General features: G+C 35.9%; 1 protein-coding gene and 1 pseudogene across 3 annotated transcripts in view; one reads left to right on the forward strand and one right to left on the reverse strand.

Annotated features, from left to right (window-relative positions):
* Positions 1–26,390, reverse strand: part of LOC137752247 (phosphatidylinositol 3,4,5-trisphosphate 3-phosphatase TPTE2-like) — a 52,499-nt gene extending 26,109 nt beyond the window's left edge. The window contains exons 1-12 of one of the 3 annotated variants that reach the window (XM_068527020.1): positions 26,382–26,390; positions 23,845–23,897; positions 22,509–22,670; positions 20,869–20,988; positions 19,276–19,375; positions 19,068–19,131; positions 18,231–18,295; positions 12,079–12,139; positions 11,227–11,308; positions 11,034–11,122; positions 3,562–3,623; positions 1,786–1,866 (exon numbers count right to left, since the gene is read on the reverse strand). In XM_068527020.1, the coding sequence (XP_068383121.1) occupies positions 1,786–1,866; positions 3,562–3,623; positions 11,034–11,122; positions 11,227–11,308; positions 12,079–12,139; positions 18,231–18,295; positions 19,068–19,131; positions 19,276–19,375; positions 20,869–20,988; positions 22,509–22,597 (813 nt within the window). In that variant the 5' untranslated portion in view covers positions 22,598–22,670; positions 23,845–23,897; positions 26,382–26,390. Of the gene's footprint in view, positions 1–1,785; positions 1,867–3,561; positions 3,624–11,033; positions 11,123–11,226; positions 11,309–12,078; positions 12,140–18,230; positions 18,296–19,067; positions 19,132–19,275; positions 19,376–20,868; positions 20,989–22,508; positions 22,671–23,844; positions 23,898–26,381 lie in introns of those variants that run through there. The other 2 variants (XM_068527018.1, XM_068527019.1) reach the window with 2 other exon arrangements.
* On the forward strand, positions 14,156–14,860 carry LOC137752251 (serine/threonine-protein phosphatase 4 regulatory subunit 2 pseudogene; annotated as a pseudogene).
* Positions 26,391–27,249: the final 859 nt, after the last annotated feature.

Here is a 27,249-nt window from a genome sequence, read left to right on the forward strand (position 1 = left end):
GGTTAAAACATATTTGTTGCCATTGGCAGTCAGAAGCCATTATGGATTTTGAGCGTGAAATGGCATGATTCGAGCTGGGCTTCAATAAGTTGATGTATTACTTATAGCCTATGGCTATCTTTTTTTTTTTTTCTTGTGTTGCTTGAGTTTGGCAGAAAAGTATGAATGGATAAGGGTGAGCTCTTTGATCCCAAATGAAATGTCTAGAGCCAGCAGTTACAGTGTTCTGCTAACTAGGCCAAGGGTATCAGTTTTCATCACTTCACTCAAAGAAAAGTCTCCTTCATGGCCACATCCGCATTTACTTAAGAATTCCCAACCATCTCTCACTTGGGTTTCAGGGGCCATATAGAAAAGGCAATCCAGATGAGAAGCTGTACACAGGATGGGAAATAATAGGCTTTGGAGTCTGAAAGATCTGGATTTGAGTTCGTACTTCAAAAAGTTAGTTTCCCTGAACCTCGATTTCCCAGTCTATAAAATGGGAATCATAATGGTGCCCACTCATTGAGTTATTGAGAATATTATACTAGATAATGAATGCAAAACCCTTAGCAGGATTCAACAAAGTCCAGAATGTTGTAAACTCTATAGGATAAACGTCCTGGTTTCTGCAATAAACAATTTACAAGGAAAAAAAAGAGAGGTGGGAAACCTATAAACTAAAAGAGACTTAAGGAGACATAGCAACCAAATGAAATGTGTGCCCTTGTTTGGATCCCGATTCAAAGTTTTAAAAAGATTTTAAGATAATTATGGAAATTTAAACGAGGACTAGACATTTGATACTATTAAGGTATAATATTGTTAGATATGTCAATGGTTTTAAGGTTTTTGGTTTTTTTTAAGAGTCTTTATGTTAGATGTCATACTAAAATGCTTAGGGGATAAGATGATCTGATGTCTGGGATTTCCTTCAAAATAATCCAAGATTAGTGTGAAAGTCAAGCGTGTGTGTGTGTGTGTGTGTAGAGTGGGGAGGGAATGAATGGTTGGCCACGTGACAAAATGATTGCTGAAGCAGTGTGATGAATATAAGGGGATTTACTGTATGACTGTCTTGACTTTTTATGAAAAAGTCCATGATAAAACGTTTTAAAAGGAAAAAAATATAAGATAATAACATATGGGTCACATGGGTTGTCTGAGTATTAAATGAGACAATATATGTAAAAGTACAGTAGTGTCTAGTATAAAATAGGTTTTTGAAAAATGTTACTGTTCCCTTTCCTTTCTCTTTTGAAGTGCAGCCCCCCTCCCACCGACTCTGTCTCTGTCTTTTCCTGTCACTGTCTGTCTCTCTCCCTTACACATGTGCACGCCCATGCGTGCACACACACACACACAATGTTCTAGGGCTGAATTGCCCTAATAGGGGTTTGTGAAAGACTCAGTTCCTCTTTACATGGAAATAAAAGGCTAGTGACTTAAGATAATCTTCAGGGTTCTGAAACCTTAGGAATTGGACCTTCCTACTTTGGGAAGGGAATCAACTCCTGAACTCTGTAAACAATAACCAATTAAAATGGAAAGCAGGGTGCTCTGGGGAGAACTCAGTGCTCGCAAAGCCAAGCAACACCTGAGGCAGGGCTCCTGGCCTTTGGAAGGGGTCAAGGCCTGCCACGGGGCACCCAAGGAGAAGATCACCCAAGGAGAAAAGATCACCCAAGGAGAAGATGACCTAAGGAATCACCCAAGGAAGAGAGTCTAAAATGAAACCAGGTAATAGATGCCAATCTTAACCTAATTACCCAGAGTGATCCCTTTTAAAGAAAGAACACTTACCTGAGAAGGAGTTTCTATTCCCTGAAATTTACTGCTGGTGGATTTATCTGTTCGTCGTTCTCCAAAATAATAAAGGCTGTCCTATAAAAAAGGGGAACAGTCCAATCATGAGTCATCTGCACGTCCTTTCCTGTATAAGGCATTCTGAAGTTTCTAAGGGCACATGATTTCCTTAAGCCAGCGGTGTTTGGGCAGAGGCTATACCCGAAACAACAGAATTAACAAAGCCACATCAAGGCCTACTCTCACTCAAAGATTCATAAAGATAGGCAATTTTAGAGCTGGAAGACTTCAGAGATAATCTGGTCCTTCTTCCTATCTTTCTGTTTTACAAATGGAGAGGATTAGGACCAAAAGAAAACCAAGTGACCTGCCATGGAGATGCATGCAGCCAGTCAGAGACAGCACAGGCCTGAGCACCGGCCTCTGGCTCTGTCTAGGGCTCCAGACCAACAGCTTTCAAACTCTGTATTTATTTATTTACTTATTTTGGCCACGCCACGCGGCTTATGGGATCTTAGTTCCCTGACCAGGGACTCAACCCTCGGCAGTGAAAGCGTGGAGTCCTAACCACTGGACCTCCAGAGAAGTCCCTCAAACTTTTTATTTTTAAAGCTACAATCCACATTCATAAACCTGGGAGATACACACACACACACATACACACGCACTCTCTCTCTCACACACACACAGAACTGTAACAAAAGTTTCACAAACAATACTTACCTTTTGATATTTCCTATTCTAATCGATTCCATTTTATTTAAAAAATGCGAGTGACAACCCAATAAGTTGATTTCACAACTCACTGATAAACTGTGAGCCACACTGTGAAAAACACTGTCCTAGAGCATCCATTTTCTTAACCTGTGTGTCTCAAACTTGAAATAAAGAAGACGGTGGAATCAGGGTGCTGGGCCCCGATCATAACCCCCAGCTTCTCTTATCTGGGCTGCAGGCTGAGAGAGAAGCAGAGCTGCTGGGAGCATGCCCTGTAAGAGGTGACTTTTCAGCAAGATCATGGCAGGAAAAGAGTGGGAACCCTGCTTTAGACATAGCAACAGCCCATCCTGTCTTCTCAGAAATTTCCAGAGGGCACAGGCCCCACAGACGTGCAAAGATAATAACGTCCAGGAGAGACTTTGTTCTGAGTTGGAAAACGGTGCCTTTTACCTACCTAGCACTTGCAAGGATGTTCAAGGTCCTTTAGAAAATTTCCCTAACCCATCTTCTTATTATTCTCGTGAGAAAGGAGGAAGGCCTGGAGCTGGTGGGATTATGTCAGAGCAGTTCTGGGTCTGGGGGAGGCAAGTCAAGCTTCTGTATTGCTGAGGGTTTTTTGCACTTTCACAACTTGAACTTACTCATTTCACATTAATCTGGACTCTATTGTGTCTTGTCTTTATTTAAAATATTCATATTGTATCCACGATGGATTTTTTGGCATTAACTTAGATTTTTTAAATGCTGCACTAGAATATTATTTATCTTAATTACTGAGATTTTTGGCATTCCCTTAAATTTCGTGTCCAAGGTGAGCGTCTCACTGACCTCACCCTCATCCCGTCCCAAAGAAAGAGGCCCTGAGGTCAGTTACTAACTAGTGCCAGTTAAATGAGAAAGTATCCAAACCAGGCTTTCTAATAATCACCTCTCCAATCACAACTCCATTAAGTACCATGACTCAGGAATCATGTTAACATTCCCACCAGTGGGGTTTCAGAGCTAGCAAATTCAATCAGCCTAAGACAGCGTTGGTAGGAGCATCTTTCATACCTCTGCAGTTGCAAATATTTCACTGGCAAGAAGGTAGGCACAGATCATGGTTCCAGTTCTTCCTAGAAAAGAAGTTAGTTCATGAACCATTGCTCATGGCAGCACTTGGTATAAAACTACTCTCAGAAGTATTTAGAGTTCATTTTGGATTGATTTTCTTCCACTCTGAAAGTGCTGGTTCAAAATATTTCAATTCAGAGATAGACAAAGCCCTTACACTGCTTGCTCTGAGGTTCTACCTGGAGTTCTGTGCTAATTGTGTGCATGAATGTGCATGTGTATGTTGTTCTTGAATCATGACCCCTGGAGACTGCAGTAACAGGCAGGGGCAATGAGCTCTGCTCTAGGACTCTAAAGCTAAAGAGATGCCTACCAATTAAGAGCTAATTACACACCCTGTTTTTCTACTAATGTAAATAAAAGAAACTATAAAAGATAAAATGTGGACAGAACCCAAAACACCACCTAGCATTTGCCATACCTATCATTCCTTCCATTTCAGTTAGAGTTTTTTGTGTGTTACAAGACATATATTAAAGTAGAAACAGAATAATGAGCCCCCATATACCTGTTCCCCAGATTCGATAATTATCATATTGTTATACTTGTTTTTTCCTTTTCTTCCCTCATCCTTCTTTCCCTCCCCCTCTGTACACGTGCCCCAGCCGCCCCCCCACCAGCATGTTAAAGCAAATCCTTGATTTCATGTCATTTTATCCTCAAAGTCTCATGTTTTTCTTTCCAATTTATATTTTTGTCCTGCCATACAAAATGTGAGTTAAAAAGTACATTGCATCTATTCTTTCTACAGTGATCTGTAACTTTTGTCTTAGCCAGTATATGCTGAACTTATTTTATGTAATTCCAAACTTATCCTTTTACCTTAAGATGCACTCTATTTTCTATTCTATCCTTTTGAAAAAATGAACCACTAAATTTATTTTGCAACCCATAGTTTGAAAAACAATATTCTAAGCCAAGTACTTCCAAAGAGGACTTTGTACCGCCCTGTGCTCTGGTAAGTAAAAGCTTCTTGCTAAAGGAGGCTACTGACCATTAACAATCTAGCTCTCTAGCTCTCTAGCATGGATGGTTAACATTTCAATTCTGGAGGACATCTCTGAGTCTTTACAGCCCTTATATATTCCCATTTGAAAACAAACTTGCAGATTCATGTCCCAGTGGCTATGGATAAGCACAACCACAGACAAAGTAGATGCCCTCTCATCCAGTCAAGTCAGGTATGCAAGGAATCATTAAAATGATTTACACTTGTCTTCAGTATTTTAACTTAAAACATAAACGTATATTCATTCACTAAACTTTTGCTATTGGACAAAGGTTTTAAGTTTTTAACTATGATGAAAGGAATCTACCAAAATACCTACCAGGTATATCATATTAATGATGAAATGATGATAACATTCCTCTTAAAGCCAGGAACTAAACAAAATGTCCACTATTCACTGCTTCTATTTACTACATGGCTTAGCCAGTATTGTAAGATAAGAAAAAGAAACAAAATGTATAGGGATAAAAACAGAAGAAACAAACTCTCATTATTTGCAGACTAGAAAAATCCAAGTAGGGCTTCCCTGGTGGTGCAGTGGTTGAGAATCTGCCTGCCAATGCAGGGGACACGGGTTCGAGCCCTGGTCTGGGAAGATCCCACATGCCGCGGAGCAGCTGGGCCCGTGAGCCACAATTACTGAGCCTGCGCATCTGGAGCCTGTGCTCCGCAACAAGAGAGGCCACGATAGTGAGAGGCCCGCGCACCGCGATGAAGAGTGGCCCCCGCTTGCCACAACTAGAGAAAGCCCTCGCACAGAAACGAAGACCTAACACAGCCATAAATAAATAAATAAATAAAAATTAAAAAAAAAAAAAAGATTTAATAGCTATTCTTTAAAAAAAAAAAAGAAAAGAAAAATCCAAGTAAATCTAGGCTAACCCCTAAAACTAATGAAAGAGTTCAGGAAGATACAAGGTCAACACTAAGATAAAAGCAAAAACCGATAGCTAAATAAGGGATGTCAGTTGAAATCTTTAGAGTAATTACTAAGGAATATAAAAAGAGTATATGACTTCCAAGCAAATGGTGGGGGTGGGAGGAAGGAATTATGCTGCAAAGAATTCAAGCAAACCAAAATAAAATATCAGTTAAGGATATAGAAGATTTGAATAAAACAATTAACAAACGACCTAATGGGCACATATAGAACACTGTTCAGGACATTGCATAATACACTTTATTTTCAAGTGCACAGAAAACATTTGATAAAATTGACCAAATTCTGGGCAATAAAGCAAGTCTAAATACGTTTCAAAGAACCAAAAAACTACATATGTTCTCTGACCACAATGCAATACAACCAGAAATGAATAACTAGAAGATAATTACAAAATCCTCATGTTTGAAAATAAGACAGTATATTTCTAAATAACCCATGAGTCTAAGAAAAAAGCACAATGGAAATTAGAAAATATTCTGAACTAAATAATAATGAATATACACAAAAACTTGTGTGATGAAGCTAAATCTATTCTTAGAGGGAAATTTATAGACTTAAACACTAACTAGAAAAGAGAAAGGCTGAAAATCTATGAGTTAAGCATCCATCTCAAGAAGTTAGGAAAAAAACAGCAAATTAAACCAAAGAAAGTGGAAGAAAGGAAACACTAAAGTAATTGATGAAATAAAAAACAAATAATAGGGAAGATCAGTAAGGCCAAAACACTTGGTACTTTGAAAGGACTAATAAAATTAATAAATTCCTGGTGAGACTAATCAAAAGAAAAAAGAGAGAAGGCACCAAAAATAGCAATGTAAGGAATGAAAAAGGCAACACCACTGTAGACATTAGAATTAGATATTTTAAGACAATTTGATGCCAAGGCATTTGAAAATTTAGATTAAATGAACAAATGCTTGGAAAAATACCCAAAATGCGCAGAAGAAATAAAATTATAAATAATCCCATATCTAATAAAGAAATTGAACCATACTTTAAAAACTTCCCCCACAGAGAAACTAAGGCCAATTCCCCCACTGAGGCCAATGTGGCTTTACTACTGAATTATACTTTACATGTAAGGGAAAAAAATGTCAACTTATACAAACTCATCCAGAGACTTTAAAAAAAAAAGTACAACTTAATTTTGGTTTATGAAACCAAAATTTGAAAACTGTAGCCACTCTTACTCATGACATAGATACAAAAATCCTTAAGAAAATATTAGCAAACAGAATCCAGCAATTTATTAAAAAATAATACAGCACAACAAAATTGTGTTTACTCCAGGAATTCAAGGTTAGTTTACTACTTTGTAATCAATGTAATCAACCAGATTAATAGAATAAAGGTAAGAAATCATATTATTTTAAAGACATAGAAAAAGCTTCCGATAAAATTCAACATTCATTCATTATAAAAACTCTTAGCAAATTAAAGGAATGTCGTAATCTGATAAAGAATATCTAACACACACACACACACACACACACACACACACACCCTAATTGATGAGATGCTGAAAGCTTTTCCTTTGAGAGCAGGAGAACAAGGATTCCTGCAATCATCACGTATAATTCAACACTGTACCAAAGGTTCTAGCGAGTGCTAGGGGAAAAAAGGATTGGAAAGGAAAAATTTAGTTCATTATTTCATACGATATAATCATGTGCCATAAAATCCAAAAGAATTTACAGACAAGTTAATAGAATTAATGAATGAATTTAGTTAAGTTTGCTGATTGCAAGGTTAGTAAAATCAACTGCATTTAGAGCATCAACAAAAAAAAATTTAGGACATAAAAATTTCCAATGGATATAATTTATAATAGTACCAAAATATCAAATATCTAGGAATAAATCTAACCACACATATACAAGCTTTCTATGCAGAAAATGAAAAGGCATTATAAAGAGAGATTGAAGAAGACTTAACTAGATGAGTGGATATTTCCATTCATGGATTGGAAAACTCAGTATTGTAAACATTTCAATTCCCCTCTATCTACAGATTCAATGAAATTCCAAAGTTCCATCAGGGCTGTGTGCTGTGTGTGTGTGTGTGTAACTTGACTAGCTGATTCCAAAATGTATATGGAAATGTAGATGGCCTAAAAAACCCAAACAATTGTGAAGAACAAGATGAGTGGACTCCCTTGAAAGGAAATCAGGACTTATTAGAAAGCTAAGGCAAGTAAGTGAGTTGTGCTACTAGCACACAGATAGATGAAAAAGCAACGAACAGATTAGAAAGTTCAGAAACAGACCCATGTCCTGCAGAACAGCAAGGAAATGAAATCAGTGTGCTGAAACAATTAGACAGCCATATGGAAAATGATAAAACTTGACCCCTTCCTCACACCACACACATAAATCAATTCCAAACGAAATAAAACTTACATAAGATAATATAGGACTATGTCTTTTTAAACTCAGGGAAAGATTTCTTAATTAGGACACAGAACACTAACCTTAAGAAGAGAAAGAACATTACTCAGCCATAAAAAGGAACGAAATTGGGTCATTTGTAGAGACGTGGCTGGATCTAGAGACTGTCATACAGAGTGAAGTCAGAAAGAGAAAAACAAATATCGTATATTAATGTGTATATGTGGAACCTAGAAAAATGGTAGAGATGAACCAGTTTTCAGGGCAGAAATAGAGACACAGATGTAGAGAACAAATGTATGGACACCAAGGGGGGGAAAGCCACAGGGGGATGGTGGTGGTGTGATGAATTGGGAGATTGGGATTGATATTTATACACTAATATGTATAAAATGGATGACTAATAAGAACCTGCTGTATAAAAAAATAAATAAAATTCTAAAAAATAGATAAATAAATAAAATAATAAAAAAAAAAAAAAAGAAGAGAAAGAACAATGTACACTATGTTAGAAAAGAAGTGCTGTTAACCAAAAGATACTCAGAGAGAAATGGCAAATCACAGAGCAGAAAAGGTATCTTGTAATACTGTATAATACATATAACAAACAACAGAGTTGAAATTGAGAATATATAATGAATTCCTACAAGTCAATTGGAAAAAAACAAACAATCCAGGATAAAAATAGACAAGGAAATTAAACGGATACTTCACAAAAAAGAATATCCAAGGATATCATAATACACCTATGAAAACTTTCTCCATCTTATTAGTAACCATAGAAATGCAAATGAAAGCCATAACGAGATACAACTACACACCCACCCAATAGCTAAAAATAAAATGACTGAGAAATCCAAGTGTTGGTAAGGACGTGGAACACTTGGAACTTTCATGCAATGCCAGTGGAGTGTAAATTGTCAACTGTTTTGGAAAACAGATGACATCATCTATTAAAGTTTGAGATTCATTATCCTAAGACAAAACAATTTTAGTCCAAGGTGTACACTCAACAGAAATGTGGGCACATGTGCAACAAGAAAAATGTATTTCATAGCAGTATTACAATAGCAAAAATTGGAACCAATCCAAATGTAATAGAAAAAAGCTTCCTTTTGCAGTAGCAATATGTCTTGGGATGAATTTAACAAAAGATATACGAGACCATCATGAAGAGAAGTATAAAATATTATTGAAAGATCAGATGATTCAAATAAATAGAAAACTATTCATGTACAGCTCAATATTGCAAAGTTCTCAATGCTTCTGAATTAATCTATAGATTCAATGCAGTTCCAATAAAAATCCCAAATATATTTTCTTGTAGAACTTGATAAAATAATTCTAAAATTAAATGTAAGAAGAGTCAAGAGATTTCTGTCTTTATCAATATATATTATAAAGCTATAAAAATTACAATAGTGTGGTATAGAAAATTCACAGACAGTCCCAAATACGTATGGAAACTTGGTATATGACTGAGAAGGGACTACATGTTGATGGGGACTACATGAGCATGTCATAGATGGTTTTAGAACGATTGTCCATCCATATGGAAAAGAAATCTCCCTCCCCAAATTCCAATTAGATTAAAGACCTAAATATAAAAAGCAAAGCTTTACTATTTTATAAGGAGAATATCTTCACCACCTCAGTGTATGGGTGGATTTCTTAAACGTGACCAAAATGCACGAACCACACACACACAAAAGACTGATAAACTTCACTACATTAAACATTTAAAACTTCTATATGACAAAATAAATCACAATCAAACTTAAAAGACAACACAGTGGAAGAAGATATTTGCAATATAAACTGCTAACAAAAAATTAGCACCCAGATTATTTAAAGAAGTCCTATAGATCAATCACAAAGTATTTGGGCTATCATGATATTACTGGTAATGTGCAGGCATCAACCAACAAAAAGAAGCAAAACCAAGATGAATGAAAATTTGAAAAAAGGTGCTGCTCTGGTACAGACCAACTGAATACTAGCCTTCGAAACAATCCTAAAGGGAAAGCAATGAAACACACATGAACACAGAATAATGTAAGTCTGCTCTCAGAAAAAAAAATTAAATTTGAAATGAAGGTTTTCCTTTAAGCAGGGAATTAACCTGATTAAAAGAAAACTAAAGCCAACTCTTAGATTATAATATTTTGGTTGAGCCATATTAAATGGCCTTTTTTTAAAGTAAAAGATGGTCCAAAGAAAGGCAATTCCATGTGGTTCAACCTCTGTATTCTTCATTTAGGCACAATATTGTAAATTGCCATACATACAGAATATTTCGACCTGTGGAACTAAAGATAGAACTTACCTACTAACTCATGAGCTTGAAACTACTTTTCAAATAAGACTAAAACTTTATTCTACTCAATTACAGAAGGCAGTTTTAAAGTGTGTTTTCCTGGAATTTAATATAAAAAACTGTTTCACAGCCCAACGAAACCGTAATTCCTTATTTGTCAAAAACTGTGAAATATGCCTAGATGATTATTAAAAGCCTAAATCTGAATGAGAGAAAATCTGACTCAAGTTAAATTGGTTGAATTTACAACTGGCTTTCCCACCACCCCCATTTTCCCCCCACCAAAATCAACTTCTATGTATCATTACACTATAAAAATTCCAGTATAATTTTTGGTCTTTGAAATGGCATGGCTGTTGACACTCTTAACTTTAAAACATCCTCACAAAGTTTAAGAACAACCTTAAATAAAATGAAAAGTGCTCTGATGGTTTCTAAAGTTAAACAGTGTTTGTATTTTGACAGATATTTTGGCAAATCAAAAATGAAGAAACCCAAATAGTCAATAAACAAGGGAAAACACACTTAACCTTCCTCAGTTCTTCTATTCCTGCTTTCTTCTCTTCTTTACTCTTTCTTCCTTTCCTCTCCCCTTCCTCCCTCTTTCCTTCCCTTCCTTCAGTCTTGAAGCTAATATTAAAAAATGTTAACAATGATTAATACCGGTTAATAGCAGAACGTATCTTGTTGGTGTACTTTAATATATTTTTCAAATTTCTTTAGAAAAAGAGAACGAAAAAGAAAAACGTTTTTTACCTTTGCCCCCCTTACAGTGAATCACTGCGATGTTTTCCTCGTCTTGAGCCATCCACTCTTTTACTTCCTTGGAGAACGCCACCATCTCACTAATTCCAAGTGAAAGATTTTTAGTTGAATGAAAATACTTCCCAAAAAATCAAGCCCTGTGTATTTAGCCCTCTTCTGACAGCCAGCGTGGCATCAAACTTACCTCAAAGAGGGGACATTGTGATCGTCAATCATGTATCGACGGACCCTATCATGGAAGTACTTAGCATCATAAGCTCTTTCACCTGAAATAAATGATGCACGGGTCATATCTCTAACCCTAATAAACACAGTAAACGGTCAAGGTGTAAATAAGTTATACTTTTCTATTAGAAATTCCTCCTCTACCTTTAAAAGGAGCTTTCTGTCTGGCTCCTGCTGCTCTAAAACAAACGTAAGGGTCTCAAAAATAAAAGTAGAGTAGTGTTTTGTCCATCTTGAGTAACATAAGCCCAAGTTATTTTGGTTTAATAGGCCTTACTTGTACTTTTCTAGCAGGCTACTCACTACGTTATCGGAAGGTTACACAGACCAGAAGCCAATGCGGCCAACCAAAATACCTGCCTCCTGAAAATGTCCATTTAATATACAGGAAGAGGGTCAGCTGGGCTATAATTTGTTTGCTATAGGGTTTTGGGGTTTTTTCCCATGCAGGGCCCTGGTCTCCTCACACCTCATTCCTAGTGGGTTAGAGCGTGCATTTGTTGAATTGTCTTCAAAACACAAGCTGGCAGGAAAAAACAAATATTTTCCAAAACTTACTACCACTAGACCTGACTCTCCTAAAATGGCTCTGCCCCTAGTCTCTTGCCTCCCTCACAGGGCACTGTGTGCTGTTGCACTTTCTTTTCCTACCAAATAGAGCCAGCACAAGATGGAGACTTTTTAAAACTCACTTCCCACCACCACCAAATACCTATGATTAAATGAAATGTAAAAACTGAATCATCTTCTTACATGCAGTGAGTGACCTGTTTTCTATCTATACTAGCAAAATATCGAGTCATGTACATACTGCAGAGATTGTAGACTCTGTAGTGGTTTTGATGCTTGGTATCCAGGAACCGTACAACTTCCTAAAAAAGATGGACACATACCTTACATATTCCACATGGCACCAACATAAGCCTTTTCCTAGGACTAACCTAAAATGATTATCACCCTTTTATTCACTGGTCCGTCACTTAGCACCTTTTAGGGGAGATTCAGGGAATAAAAAGGTACATACATTCCAAGTCATAACTAACCCACTGATGGTTTTCAAATAGCACACAAAAGTTGTGAATGACTACTCTGATTATCCTCTACTGTAAATACACATTGTTTAAAGCTACCAGAGAAGGAAGTTAGGTGGTTAACAAGCTTTAAGAAAATTGTAATTTGTTCTAAAATTTGCATGGAACCACAAAAGATCCTGAATAGCCAATCTTCAGAAAGAACAAAGCTGGAGTTATCATGCTCCCTGATTTTAAACTATACTATTGATACAAAGCTGAAGTCATCAGAACAGTAGGGTACGGGCACAAAAACAAACACATAGATCAATGGAACAGAACTGAGGGCCCAGAAAAAAACCCACACATATATGGATAATTAATTTATGATAAAGGAGAAAAGAACATACAGAAAGGATAGTCTCTTTAATATATGGTATTGGGAAAACTGGACAGCCACATGCAAAAGAATGAAACTATACCACTATGTCACTCCATACACAAAAATTAACTCAAAAAGGATTAAAGACTTGAATGTAAGATGTGAAAACATAAAATTCCTAGAAGAAAACATAGCTGGTAATTTCATTGACATTGGTCTTAGCGATGTTTTTGTGGATCTGACTCCAAAGGCAAGGGAAACAAAAGCCAATGTAAACAAATGGGACTACATCAAACTAAAAAGCTTCTGCATGGTGATAAAAACCATGATCAAAACGAAAAGGCAACCTAGTGAATGGGTGAAAATATTTGCAATTTATATATCCAATAAGGGGTTAATATCCAAAATACATGAACTATACAACTTAAAAACAACCCAATTAAAAAATGGGTAGAGGACCTGAATAGACAACTTTCCAAAGAAGATACACAGATGGCAAATGGGCACAAGAAAAGATGTTCAGCAACACTAATCATTAAGGAAAAATGCACATCAAAACCACAGTAAGATATCACTTCACGCCTATTAGAATGGCTATTATCAAAAAGGTAAGAAATAACAAATGTTGGAGAGGATGTGGAGAAAAGGGAACCCTCAAACACTGTTGGTGAGACTGTAAATTGGAGCAGCCACTATGGAAAACAGCATGGAAATTACCCCCAAAATTAAGACTAGAACTACCATATGATCCCAGCTATTCCACTTCTGGCTATTTAGCCAAAGAACACAAAAAAACACTACAATTCCAAAAGATATATGCACCCCTATATTCACTGCAGCATTATTAACAACAGCCAAGATATGGAAACAACCCAAATGTCCACTGATGAATGAATAAAGATGTGATAAATATGCGTGCACACACATGCACACACATGCACACACACACACACACACACACACACAATGAATACTACTCAACCATAAAAGAATGAAGTCCTGCCATTTGCAACAACATGGATGGACCTTGAGAATATTATGCTAAGTGAAATTGTCAGGCAGAGAAAGACAAACACCGTACAATTTCACTCATATGTGAAATCTAAAAATATAAATGAACAAACAAAAGCGAACAAAACCAAACACAGATACAGAGAACAGATTACTGGTTACCAGAGGGGAAGGGGTTTGGGGTGTGGCTGAAATAGGTAGAGGGTCAACTGTATGGTGATAGACGGCAGCTAGACTTGTGCTGGTGATCACTTTGTAGTGTATACATTTGTTGAATTTTAATGCTGTACTCCTGCAACTTATACAATAAGAAAGAGAGAGAGAGAATGGGGGGGTGGGAGAGAGTGAGGAAGGGAGAGAACAAGGAAGGAAAGAAGAAAAGAAGGGAGGGAGGGAGGGAGGAAGGGAGGGAGGGAGGGAGGGAGGAAGGAAGGAAGGAAGGAAGGAAGGAAGGAAGGAAGGAAGGAAGGAAGGAAGGAAGGAATGGTTTGCCTCAGAGCACAGTGAGCAAAGAGTCTTTACAAACTTACAGCATGATGAGGACAAAATTCACAGTGACTCTGACATCTGGATCAGGAGTTCCTCAGTGAGCCGTATAGAAAATAAACATCCAAATGAATATGCTCTGGGAGCTGAGGGACATGAGGTTAAAAAACTCAAGTTTGACAAAGAAGGTGAAGTCAGAGATGACCAAACAACTTCTAGTCACATTTCTTCAGTTATGACAGAAGAAACAGAAGAACCAGCTTCATCTAAGAATAAAGACAAAGAGAAGAGAATGAAGAGGAAAAGTGTCTTTAACAACAGAAATGATTCCAGAAAAAAAAAATTCAAGAGAAAGAATCTGATGATGCCTTAACTATAAATGAAGAGAATTCTGTGGAAAATAATCAAATAGAGGAATCTCATCTGTCTCTGGATGAAAAAGATTTACATTCTGAAGATAGTGAAAACAGAGGCCCTGCAAGTAGGATTCCGACTGCCATGAAACAGAAGAATTAGGAGGCTCCAATTCCAGTAGAACTGGAGAGATTCTCTCAGAATCTTCCACAGAAAATGACTATAAAGCCACAGAAGTCAATGATGAACCGATGGAACAAGACTATTTAGAAATACTTACATGCAGTATTTCACACTCAGTTCTAGTTTTACACTGTATGAAATTTCTGTGTAATCAAATGGACCTTTAGTTTTGCACGAGAAGAAGGTTGTAAAATAAAGTACTTCATGGGATAAACCCTGAAAGAGTTTTTCTTGTAGGAACTGTGAATATCAGCTCTTCTGGGTCCTGCTTACTAAACACTTTTTTGGGGGGGCGGGGGAGGATCTGGTTAAATCAGTGGCTTGTGTATAGATTTTTTTTTTTAATTTAGAATTAAAGTTTTCAAACTGGAAGGTAATAATGACAATTCCTTTTCTTTTTTTGGAGAGTATCATGCTTAGATTATACATATGTGAAAAGGCTTCTAGTCTTTTTCTAACAGCTCTGGCAGTTTTCATATTTTGGTCATAGTTTCAACATTTACCATATGAATTAAAGGGTTTCATGGTAGTTATATTATTTATATTTATAAATATAAATTACATATATGTTCATCTTTTACAGGAACAGAAAAATTAAAAATTTGCTCCCTTAGAATAATATTTGTATATTTATGTGTAACATATTTTATAATATGTTATATATGTTATATGATATAACATATGTAATATAATACATATCATATAATATAAAATAAAGTAATATAACATATATAACATTATATACAAATAATATAACAGAATTATATACTGTATAAATGATATATAAATTGTAATTTACATATCATTCATACAAAATATAAATTATATAATTATATAATATATAAATTATAAATTTATATGTTACATATCTATATACTTACAGTATTATATATTTATGATGTTAATATATTCATAATATATGCATACTTATATATTGTTATAAAATTATATGATATGTAATATAGTTATATAATTTATACATTATATAATTATATATAATAACATAATTATATGTAAATATATTATAAAGGGGGAAATGTTATATTTTTCTGTTTCTATAAGAGATGAGTTTATATTATATATTTATAAATGGAATAATATATTTACATGTTATATAAGACATATACATATAATATATAATTTATACATGTAATTATATATTATTCTGTATAATATATATTATATATAAGTATACATGTATTATTCTAAGGTGGAAATGTTATATTTTTCTGTTTCTATAAGAGATAGATATATATGTAATATATATTTATAAATAGAATAATATATAGTTATACTATATAAAATTTATATGCAGTTATATATAACATATAATTATATATAACATATGATATATATTACATTTACTATATACTAATTTTATATAGTATACATTATATATTAATATATATTTAATATATACTATAATATACAATTTAAATATACACTATTTTAAGAGGGAAATGTATTATTATATAATTACATGCACAACTATATATTATCTAATATATGCTATATAGTATAGTATATATAATATATATTACATGTAATTATATACACATTATTCTGAGAGGGGAAATGTTCTATTTTTCTGTTTCTATAAGATATGCATTGGATACTTTTTCTATTGGTAATGATCGAGTCCGCATCTTTCAAGGCCATTTCTTTCTCCTCTAAGTAATTAAAAATCTGGTCCTTGTGAAACCATGGAAACTTTAAGTCTGTTGAAATATCAGGTTAAACACGTTCTGAGAGATCTGTTCAAACTAAAATTCTTTTGTATACTTTTGTGGTGCTTGAGAAAAAGACTCCACATTTGTGAGAAAATGTGCTTTATCTTGGAAATTGTGTTCAAACATTAGCTTACTATTTTGTAGGATTGAATATGCTTATGAAGCTGATGTGAGACCACCTCAGAAGAACTGGGCAGATTCACAGAACTTTTGCTTGCTTTTCTGAACATTTGTGAATACTACACATTTCTTTCTAACATATTCTAGAGTATGCAAATGTCAATGGTATGAAACGCAATTATAGTGGAAAAATTAATAAATTAATGATGAACTTGAGCTAAATGACTGAAGGTCATATTCACAGATTAAAGTCATGCAAGCTGTACAACTTCCTGTCAAAATTACTGGCTGCCAAATTTATACTTGTTTCTTCAGATGTACCTTTTGATATTTAGAATTTTTAATTTTCTGTAAAGTAGACTTTTTAGAGTGTAATGTGTTTGCTGCCTTTGTGAAGCAATGTATAATTGTATAATTTCTGTAAGTAAACTGAATGCTTGAGCTTTCAATCAGTATTCTAGAAGCAGTAAATATTATTTTATACTATTTAGAAAGAACTACTGTACACCCAACAATATTGTATAAATCCCACAGAATTCATTTTAAGCATAAAAAGCTGGACACAGAAGATGTAGTCTATGATTCCATTTATGTGAAATTCAAGAAAAAGTAGAACTAATCTGTTGTGACACAAGTGAGAATAGTAATTACCTCCAGTGTGTTGGGGTATTGACTGAAAAAGAGCAAGAAATGTTCTATATTTTGATAGGGGTGTTGGCTGTATATATACCTATATATAATTTTATCAAGATATACGTGAGATTAGCACAATGTACAGTAATTTTTATGCCTCAAAGTATAATTATATATACACATACTTATATATAGACACACACACATATACATACATAATTACAGTTTTATTGAGATAGAACAAATACTGTAAATTGCACTAATGTATACACACCCGCACACATATGCAAACTTCTTAAACAATGACTTTTAACCGGCATTTCATAGTAGCATCACTTGATGTTTGAACTTTATTTAATCTACGGAACCTAAAGCAGTATGTATCAACTGTAATTTAGGATCTCAATCTAAGAATACACATTTTAGTTAAAGAATTCTCAATCTTCTTCCCTATGATAGACCATGAAAAACAGCCACAATTCACCACAATTCCTGCCTTCCAGAGACGGCATCTGTTGTCTGCTTGAATCTGAACTGGGTTTGTAGTTTGCTTGTCCAATAGAATGAGGTAGAAGCCACATTATACTAGTTGAGAGCCAGGGCCTCTGCATTCTTCTGCTTGATGCTAGTGAGGTCCCTGCCACTGCCTTATGTGAACAAGCCTGAGCTAGCCTGTTACAGAATGAGACATCACTTGGAGCCATCCAGCAATGCCATTTTAGACTAGCCAACCCTCAGATGCCCAGTTGCTGCCCACAGATGCATGAGTTACCTCTGCTGAAATTAGCTAAGCGTGTCCCTGATCAGTTAAGCCCAATTCAAATTCACAAACCACATTATCACGAGCAAAGTAAATGTCTGCTGTTACAAGTCATTTAAGTGTGCGGGTGGTTCATCAGAGAGCGAAAGCTAATTACAGCAATCCATGATAATTTTTTACCTGAAAGAGTAAATTTTTAGGAGAACACTGTCATCTCTGGGCCAACATTATCGTACAATTCCACAGTCTATGTTTACTGAGAAATGTGAGCATTTGTTAGATAAAAACTCTTACCTTAATGGGATTCCTATAGAAAGACTGCTTTCCAGAAGATGGGAATGACATGGCAATAATACGCTCTGGAAGTCAAAACAACCACTATTAACAAATGTTACAGATGTGAAACAATATATGAGAACTCGACTTACATATAATCAGACTGTTTTCATAGAAAAGAACTTTCAGGATTGAGAATGACAGGAAAAAAGCTAACTAACCCTCAGGATAATCAACTTTAATATCCAATACTGGATATTAAAGTATCCACTATTTTGACCATTACATTCAGTGTTCCCAAGTCTCAACTGGTTCCAGCCTTATGCAACAGATTTGCGTTGACTTTAATCTGGAGGGCCCCCTGTGGTGGGAATTTATTTCTTATTTAAACACCAAAGAAAAATGAGAGATCTGGGCTCCAGCAATGTTGGGAACTCCTAGGGTGCTTTCCAGTGTCACCCCTGACTCAGAAACCTGAGACCTACAAAGCAATGACCTCATCTCTAGGGTTCTAGGAAGAGAACAGGTCTCTCTGAAATCCTTGGGACCGAGGATACCTACTAGAACTCAATAAATTCTAAACCAAACGAATGGAGTCGGCTGAAAATCCATTCAACTTCCTATACTATAAGCAAGTAGCCCTGAATTGAGATGAAAATTAAGATTTTTCCATTTTCAGGGTTAAACTCCAAATATGTCACACTATCATAGTGGCATATGTCTTCATGGATAAAAAATGCTTTGAAAGAACATGCCTCAGACAGGGAAAGAACAAAATCAGCATATAATTACTTACTCACACACAAGAAAAATGTGATGTTAATATAGGCAAATCAAGAGATAAACTTCACAAACCTGTAACGTAAGTGAGGTCTAAGTCAAATCCGTCCTTCCTGTATCGCCGTTTGTTTCCTGAAACCTGAGGGTTTAAAACAGTCATTCATTTGTAAAACATAAATCAACATAAAAAAAGAACAATATATAGATATCTACAACCCTTGCCATTATTTCCTGAAACACAAACATTTTTTTCTGAATCATAAAACATATTTTGCCCACTTACCATCCTCCTGGTCAGCATTTCAAGATGTCTTTTTTGATGAGCCAGATGAAAAACTCTTATCAGAATGATAAGTCGTAGAGGTCGTAAAATCATTGTCAATCTAACAATAAATTTAAAAGATTCATTTTTGCTTTAGAAACAGAGGATTTTGTCAGTATGGACTAAGTTTAGAGCAGTGGTTCTTAACCAGGGGCAATTTTGTACACGCCCCCCTGGCCCAAGCCTCCCACCCACCCCACCCACCCCGGGCATACTTGGCAATGTCCAGGGACATTTTTGGTTGTCACAACTGCCTGTGAGGGGCTGCTACTTGCATCTAGTGGGTAGAGGGGTGCTGCTCAGTACCGATGCACAGGACAGCTCCCTTACTAAAAATCTATCTGGTCCAAAATATCAGTAGCGCTGGTGTTGAGAAACTCTGGTTTAAAGAAAAAGTCATATGGTAGACTCTCAGAATTTGTGGATTTAACTTCTGTGGTTTAAGACAAGCATTTTTCAATCTTCTTCTCATCAAAACAGAATTCTTATTCCCCTCTGTTAACTCCCGTGAGTAACAGGGGTTCACTAGAGCTGTGAACACACATCAGGCAGGTAGCATATGAGTTTCTTCCCAAGTGTGTCTCCTACCATCAGGAAGAAACACGATGGCAAAGAACTGATGGTTTGGGCTAGTGCTTCTCTAGCTTGAGTGTGCATACCGATTCAGTAGGTCTAGAGTGGGCCTAGACCTACTTCTACCTTTTCTTCTTGTATTTCTGACAAGCTCTTCGGTGATGCTAAGGTTGCCTGTCTGAAGACCATACTGGTTCTGGTTATTTTCAAAAACTCCAAAAGCTTATCACATCAAGTTTTGTTGGGACCTGAGTGAAAGTCCTGAGAAGCTGGGGTGCAGGAAGCGGCAAGCTGTCTGACTAAGGAATAAGCCTAGTGAGCCACCCAGCAGCTACATCCTAGAACACTTCCGCTCTTCTTTTTCTCACTGCCACAGTAGAAAGAGGAGGAGAAAGAAAAGAAGCCATCGGTCTCTCATACACATTTTTGTTTGATCCCTAACAGTTCTAACTTTGCCTCAGCTTTCATCATGTTAACTATACTGCAAAAATTCTACCTCTGTGTTTCTACCCATGTCACCTCGTTTTCTCTTCCATTTGTTCCTTTTTAGAGAATCATCATTGGAGTCACTCAAATTTTTCATCAACTCAAACCAGTACTCTCTTGGTTATAGGAAAAACCCAGGAATTTCACGTGTAAGAAATTTGTGGTTGAAGCGCAAGTGGGAATTTAGTGGGAATTTCAAAATGTAGAGAAGTTCAAGTTAGGACAAGAGGCAAGTCCCCAGTTTCTTCTTTGGGGGCGCCATCTTCTTCATTCAACTAAAGGTACTCAGCGTGGACACCCTTCACTGGTCTCTAAACACCACCATCCTTTAGTTTCCAGATATGTGGAAATTTATCTCAACGTTTCATTTTCAAGCAGCTTATTTAGCACAGAATTAGCACATTCAGAGTTAAAAAGATTACACAAAATGAAAGCCACAGAAAATATTTTTTAAGAAAGAAAAACTTTAAGAGAAGGGAAGCATATGTTTCTTACTCGGGGAAATCTTTAAGAACCTTAAAGTCATAGAAAATATAAGCGATATTGACCAGTAGAGTCACCACAATAATGGCAGCATCTAAGGAGTTAACTATATCAGAAAAATACGGTCGTACCCTGTAATAAAAAACAAAAAAATATATAAGTTTATGCTTCCCCAAAGAAGAGATAGGGATATTTTAAGAGCACAAATTATTTGACTCATCCCCCTTAAGATTTCTGGTTTGGGACTTCCCTGGTGGTCCAGTGGGTAAGACTCTGCGCTCCCGATGTAGGGAGCCCGGGGTTAGATCCCTGGTCGGGGAACTAGATCCCGCGTGCATGCCGCAACTAAGAGTCCGCATGCCGCAACTAAGAACCAGCGCAGCCAAAATAAATAAATATTTTTTTAAAAAAGGAATTCTGCTTTGATGAATGATTTAAAGTGCATTTACTAGACTAGATTAAGGAAAAAAATATACATACTCATTTTATACTTATATAGGACAAAAGCATCAATATGGCAAGTATAACCACAAGTATAGTAAGAGGTATAACCAAACCATTGAACAAGAGGCAAGCATTGCCTTCACACAGGTGGGAGAGAGAGATGGGATGGTGAGCCATGCTATCAGACAATGGAAGCTGAACATGTCACAGCCCTAGAGAAACGGGCTGTGAGAAGTGCATGAAAGGAGCTTGTGAGAGCAAGACGGGTCCACTACTTTGGCCTGCAAACTCATCACCTGGTTTTGCACCCACAGTGGAACCCCAGTGACCTGGTGTGGCCTCCTCTGTGCAAAGCTGAACTTTCAGCCCCGGCACCTCCTCCTCAACACTAGCTCCTTCAGCCACGGGCACTGGGGCTCCGGGGAAAACTTCTTCTAATCCTGGGGTAGTCCCTTTAGGCTCTGAGTAACCTGGGAGTGGACAACTGTCCTTAGCTCGGAGGCATGAGGACAGAGATTCAGCCAGAAAGGAGACAAGCATGTTCCGAAATGCTCTGGATGAAGTGAGGCTGGGGAATTTAGTCCCTGACTCGCTCTCCCATAGAGCTTAACACAAGTTTTTGTTCATTTATTTTTAAATTTCTCATTTTTAAAAAATTTTTTGGCCTTGCAGCTTGCAGGATTTTAGTTCCCCAACCAGGGATCGAACCCACGCCCCCTGCAGTGGAGGCATGGAGTCCTAACCATTGGACCACCAGGGAAGTACCACAAATTTTTATTTTAACTGAGGTAGGGTTTGCTCATGACCTATTATCTAGTATTTAATATACTGTCAGCTTTTATTTACATTGAACTCAATAAAAATATCAATATTTATACTTCACATACATATTCCTCTTAATAATGTGCATGTAGACATATTAGCTGCCTGGCCCCATTTTGCAAACCCTTTAAGCTTTATCTGTTGAAGGAACCATCTAGAATACATGGTTTGGAGGCTAGAGTGCCAGTTGCAATAGTAATACTAAAGCTCAATCTGATAGAAATTGGGATTTGGATTGTTGTTTCTCTTGTGGAGTATGCCTTCGAGGAGAATTATTCTGATAAAGAGGGGCATATTTAGTTGGGTTGACCTGGTAATTACTTGGGATGCTTCTCATAGCAGTACGAAATAGTTCTATGTGCTTTTAAAAAATTAATCAAACTTACCCTTCTATAAATACTCGAAGAAAAACATCCATGAAAAAAAATAAAGCAATAGCTAAAGAAACTGAATGATATTCCAAAGGAATATACATCGTGCTATCAGAGACAACTATGTCTGTAATGATGAGGGACACATCCACAAAGATCAGCAAAATTCCAAATATTCTACAACAAACAAATAAATAAACCAAATAAGGATAAAGTGGTTTTCACCCCTATAGGTAGACTAACTTCAGCCCAATGATCTGATATCAAAATGTCATTATTTTGGATTAAACTGTTCAGTGGTAGGGAGAACTGCTCTTAGAATCTGAACATAAATTACTCTGCTTTCACCCAATAGAAGCAGTTGTTAGGGAAATAAATTTCCGACTAAACCACTTCATGATATCATGCCCTTTTATATTAAGACACATCAGACCAACGCTCCAAGACAGAATAGGCAAACTACATTAAAATTACATGTTTCCACTTGTAAACTCTTCTTAAAATTTAAGAATTTTAGAAGGGTCTTCTATCAATTTCCCACAATAAATTAAACCTCATTAATCTTGATATTTTTAAAGAATTTAGTAATAAAAACCAAGTGAAAGCATGACTAACATAAGCCCTTAAAAGACTACTTTGACCAGTAAGGCTTCTTATCAGTGAGATTATCAACAAATATAAGATTACATATCAATGGATGGTTCTGGCACAGTTCTGGGCACATAAGAAGGAATTCAATTCCATGAATACATACATAATTGAACTCTAAAGTAACTCTTAAGCCGTCTTCCTATATATGCTAAACACATTCTCTATAAGTTGATTATACTATTTGTATAATCTATGAAGATAAATTAATCTTAAAGCACTTTTTCACAATTGCAATGCAAATTAAAATATTATCAATTTAAAAGGAAGCAAGTATATTATGTGAATCTGTAACATAGTATGAAATCTTACTATCATGTAGAGAAGAAAGATCTAAGTAAAATGTTTCCAGAATTAAGGAATAATTCTAGGTGAATAAGGTATTTACTAAAACACTTTCCTTATAGCTATAGAATTTTGAAATGCATGTTTCATTATTTTTACTTTTACAGGTAAAAAAAAAAAGCATGTTAATATGTTGCTATTAGACTCGGTACATGCCATTTCTTTGCAATTCTTAATGTTCAGCTTCAATTAAAATTCCAAGATAAATTAGATTGCATTAAACAGGGTACAAAGGTTATTTAGCGACATACTGACAGTGGAAATGCTTTTTGTTCCCTCCCAGATCCTTTGCCATTAAAAAATATTGATATTAAATTAATACATACTTAATTACCTCCTTTTCTAGAGTCTCACATACCTGAAAGTGAAGGATGATACAATCAAGTACACAATTCTCTTAATCTTGCTGCTGCAAAAAGAAGTAAAAATAAAACTTCAGAGCTTTCAAGTGTATCAGATTTTTCCTAACATATAGTATGAATTTAACCAACAAAGGCCTTTATAAATATAATTTTTAAAGTCTCCAGAAGTTGCCTAACAAAATGCTTTTTACTAATAACTGTAAAAATTTCACCTGATTCTTTTTTCTTTCTTTCTTTCCTATGTAGAATATATGTGAAAAAAACACTAACCTTTCCCTTGACTGTAAAGCCCTAATCCCAACTTAATGGTAAGATTAAGCTTGGGGTCATCAACTAAAGCAACAGAGCGTGGAGACAGAAGGGAATGGTAGAAGAGATGTGTGTTCCAGCTCTCCCATGAGTGAGCTGTGGGGTCCTGGGCAAGTCATCAAACTATGGCCAAACCTGTTCTACAACAATAGAATAAGGGACCTTCAGGGAAGCTCTTGTCTTGTAATATTCATTTCTTGAAACAAGTCACCCCATGAATAAGACAGTTAAACATTAATGAGACTCACAGCTGGGGTGGGAAGTGCACTTTGGGGGTGAGGAATGTTAGTAAGATACATTTCAAAGGAGAAACACCCTGGAGGCTGGGCTCCTCCCATTAGTAGTAGGAGGAGACGGTTTTATAGCGCCAGCAGTTGTGCCTCATTTTACCCTATGGCTGGAGACAAGGTAGTCATTGAGGAGCAATTTCTTGCCCTGCTGAAGCCTCCAACACGTGACCCAAATTCCACCCCAAGTGGGATTTGATCCCAAAGCAATGCTCACAGACTGTGCCCAAGACTGGAGAAGAGGGAGGACAGATGCCTAATAGAACTGGGGCACTGCCAAATGGAACAGGCCACAGATGGATACTGTTGGGCTAAGCTGAGCTATAAGAGCTCCCCACCCCCTCTAATTTCTCCCTTCTCCATCTGCACCCACTACCTATGCCCAGGCTTAGTGAGCAAAGGTTGATGCGGATGGGGAACTGATTGGCCAAAAGAGGTGAACCTCCCCTGAGGTTGCCATTCTCTTAATACAAGCCCTTTCTGATCCCAGACAGACTATCAGATCTCTGGGTAGCAAAGAAATGTTACAACAAATCAGAACTTACTTGACAAAGTGAATTTCCAGAACCATGCCCGACAGAATCATTGGGGCACAAAAGGATGGCTTGGGGGTGGCTTTAGGCTCTACTATCACTTTCAGTGCCTCCCAAAACTACCCCAAGTAAATTTAGAATTGAGATTTTTTTTAACAAAGAGTGTGCTATATAAATGCAGCTTCAAACAATGTGTGTGGAGTTTGCTGGGAAAGGACAGTAACTCAATAATTATACATTTAGAAAAAGTACTATTCATATGTGGGAGCAACAGACATACACTCTCCAACACCCAGTGCGACCATGTAACCTTCCTAAAAATGATTACTCAGAGAAGTGCTTGAGCCAACTGAGCAAGGAATAAAACTGAAGAAGGCAGGAATAAGGAAGACAGCTTATAGAGAAAAGGTGTCAAGAAACAAAATCTTAAAATTCAGAACTAAGTCCAAATCATCATTGTTAATGTAGCACGTGGAAATGTAAACAAGTGATTCTAAAAGCAAAGATAAATAACAAAATTCTCGATAATAGTATGGATTTAAATTTGCAGGTTTTTTCCACATTAATTTAGGTTTCTCAGAAGAGAGAAGTAAAAGCATGTTGCATTTCTATCTTCCCAGGTACAAGTCCAGTTTTAAACTGGATACTGATGGAGAAACAAAGGTACAATTATGTTTTCTAAAAATAGGTTTATAACTTTCATATTATTAAAACTTGAATAAAAACAAATCAACTAATAGCATAATGTTAAAAAAATTTAAAGAAAAAATATCAAGGAAGTGTTTAATACAGAAAACAAAGTAAAATGATAGCAAATAAAACCGAACATACCTGAAATGATAATAAATACAAACACATTACTCTCATATCAAATACTGACAAATACTTTTAGATAAGTTTAAAAACTAAATGCACTATATGCTGTATACAAGAACAAAAACTAAGTTAAAATGATAGTTTGAAAATAAAGAGATGGACAAAGATATCAGATGCAAATGTGAAATCTCAAAACATTAAAAGTTGTAATATTAATATCAAAGTTGAATTCAAAGCAAAAATATTAACTATGACCAAGACTTATTTTATACTGATAGAAGGCAGACTCTATAAGATACTATTAAGACCATGTTGAACAGCGGTGGGATCTGCATTGGGGGCAGGTCCTATCTTTCCCGTTGGACACTTATTTATCTGCACAGATGGTGGAGGGAGGCATGTGGTCATACTCAAAGCATTAAAGGCACTGGGATGATTCTTTGGTTTTCCTACTCTCACTCCAGGGCTCTGGGTCCCCCCAACCAAACTATCCATAACAGACAAGGCTATATTCCTAGATTAAACTCAGGATGAAGAGAGCAGAGTCAGGCTTTAGATCTGAATCCAACCTAAGTTCGCTCATTAGGATTCTCTACTGGGACTTAGAGAGAAACCTCCAAAGTACCCAGGAGTGTCCTTTGCCCGGCTTGGTCCTCAGGGATATACTTCCCTTTGGAGTGGGGTGTTGGTAGCAAGGATAAGATCTGAGTGTCCCTGGTCAAATACTATCCATTTAAAAATATATATATATATATTTTAAAACTACATATATATATATATATATATATATAGTTTCTATTGTGCAGAGAAAACATATTTAAAGCATTTCTATGAAATTTTAAAAGAAATTTATCCTACAAGAAGATAAAAAAACTTTAATGGTACTCTAAAATATAAAAATTATTCAGACAACATTTTCTGACCATGATTTAATAAAACCAGTGAAGTGGGAGAGTACTAATATACAAGATATTTAATTGCATTTCATCACTATAGAAATTTTAAAGGTGCCACATATGACAACTTAGATTAAATGGAGATATTGTTTGAAAGACACAAACTACTAAAATGTGCTCAACAAAAAATAGATAACCTGAATAGTTGAAAAGGTAATATATCTTGTAGAGAAATTGAACTTGTAGTTTAAAACTTTCCAACAACAACAAAAAAGTCCAAGCCCAAGTGACTTCACTGGAGAATTCTACTTAATTCTTCAAGGAAGATATAAATCTAAACAAATTCTTCCATAAAACAGAAGAATAGGGACTACTTCCAAACTCATTTTAGCAGATTAGCATTACCCTGATACCAAAACCAGTAAAGACATTACCTGACAAGAAAATTACCAATATCCCTCATAAATATATTTACAAAAATCCTTAACAAAACATTAATAAATTGAATCCAGCAGTATATATATATATTTTAAATTCATGACCACTTAGTGTTTGTTCCA

The sequence above is a fragment of the Eschrichtius robustus genome, chromosome 18, assembly GCF_028021215.1.
Source record: "Eschrichtius robustus isolate mEscRob2 chromosome 18, mEscRob2.pri, whole genome shotgun sequence".
NCBI classification, from domain to species: domain Eukaryota; kingdom Metazoa; phylum Chordata; class Mammalia; order Artiodactyla; family Eschrichtiidae; genus Eschrichtius; species Eschrichtius robustus.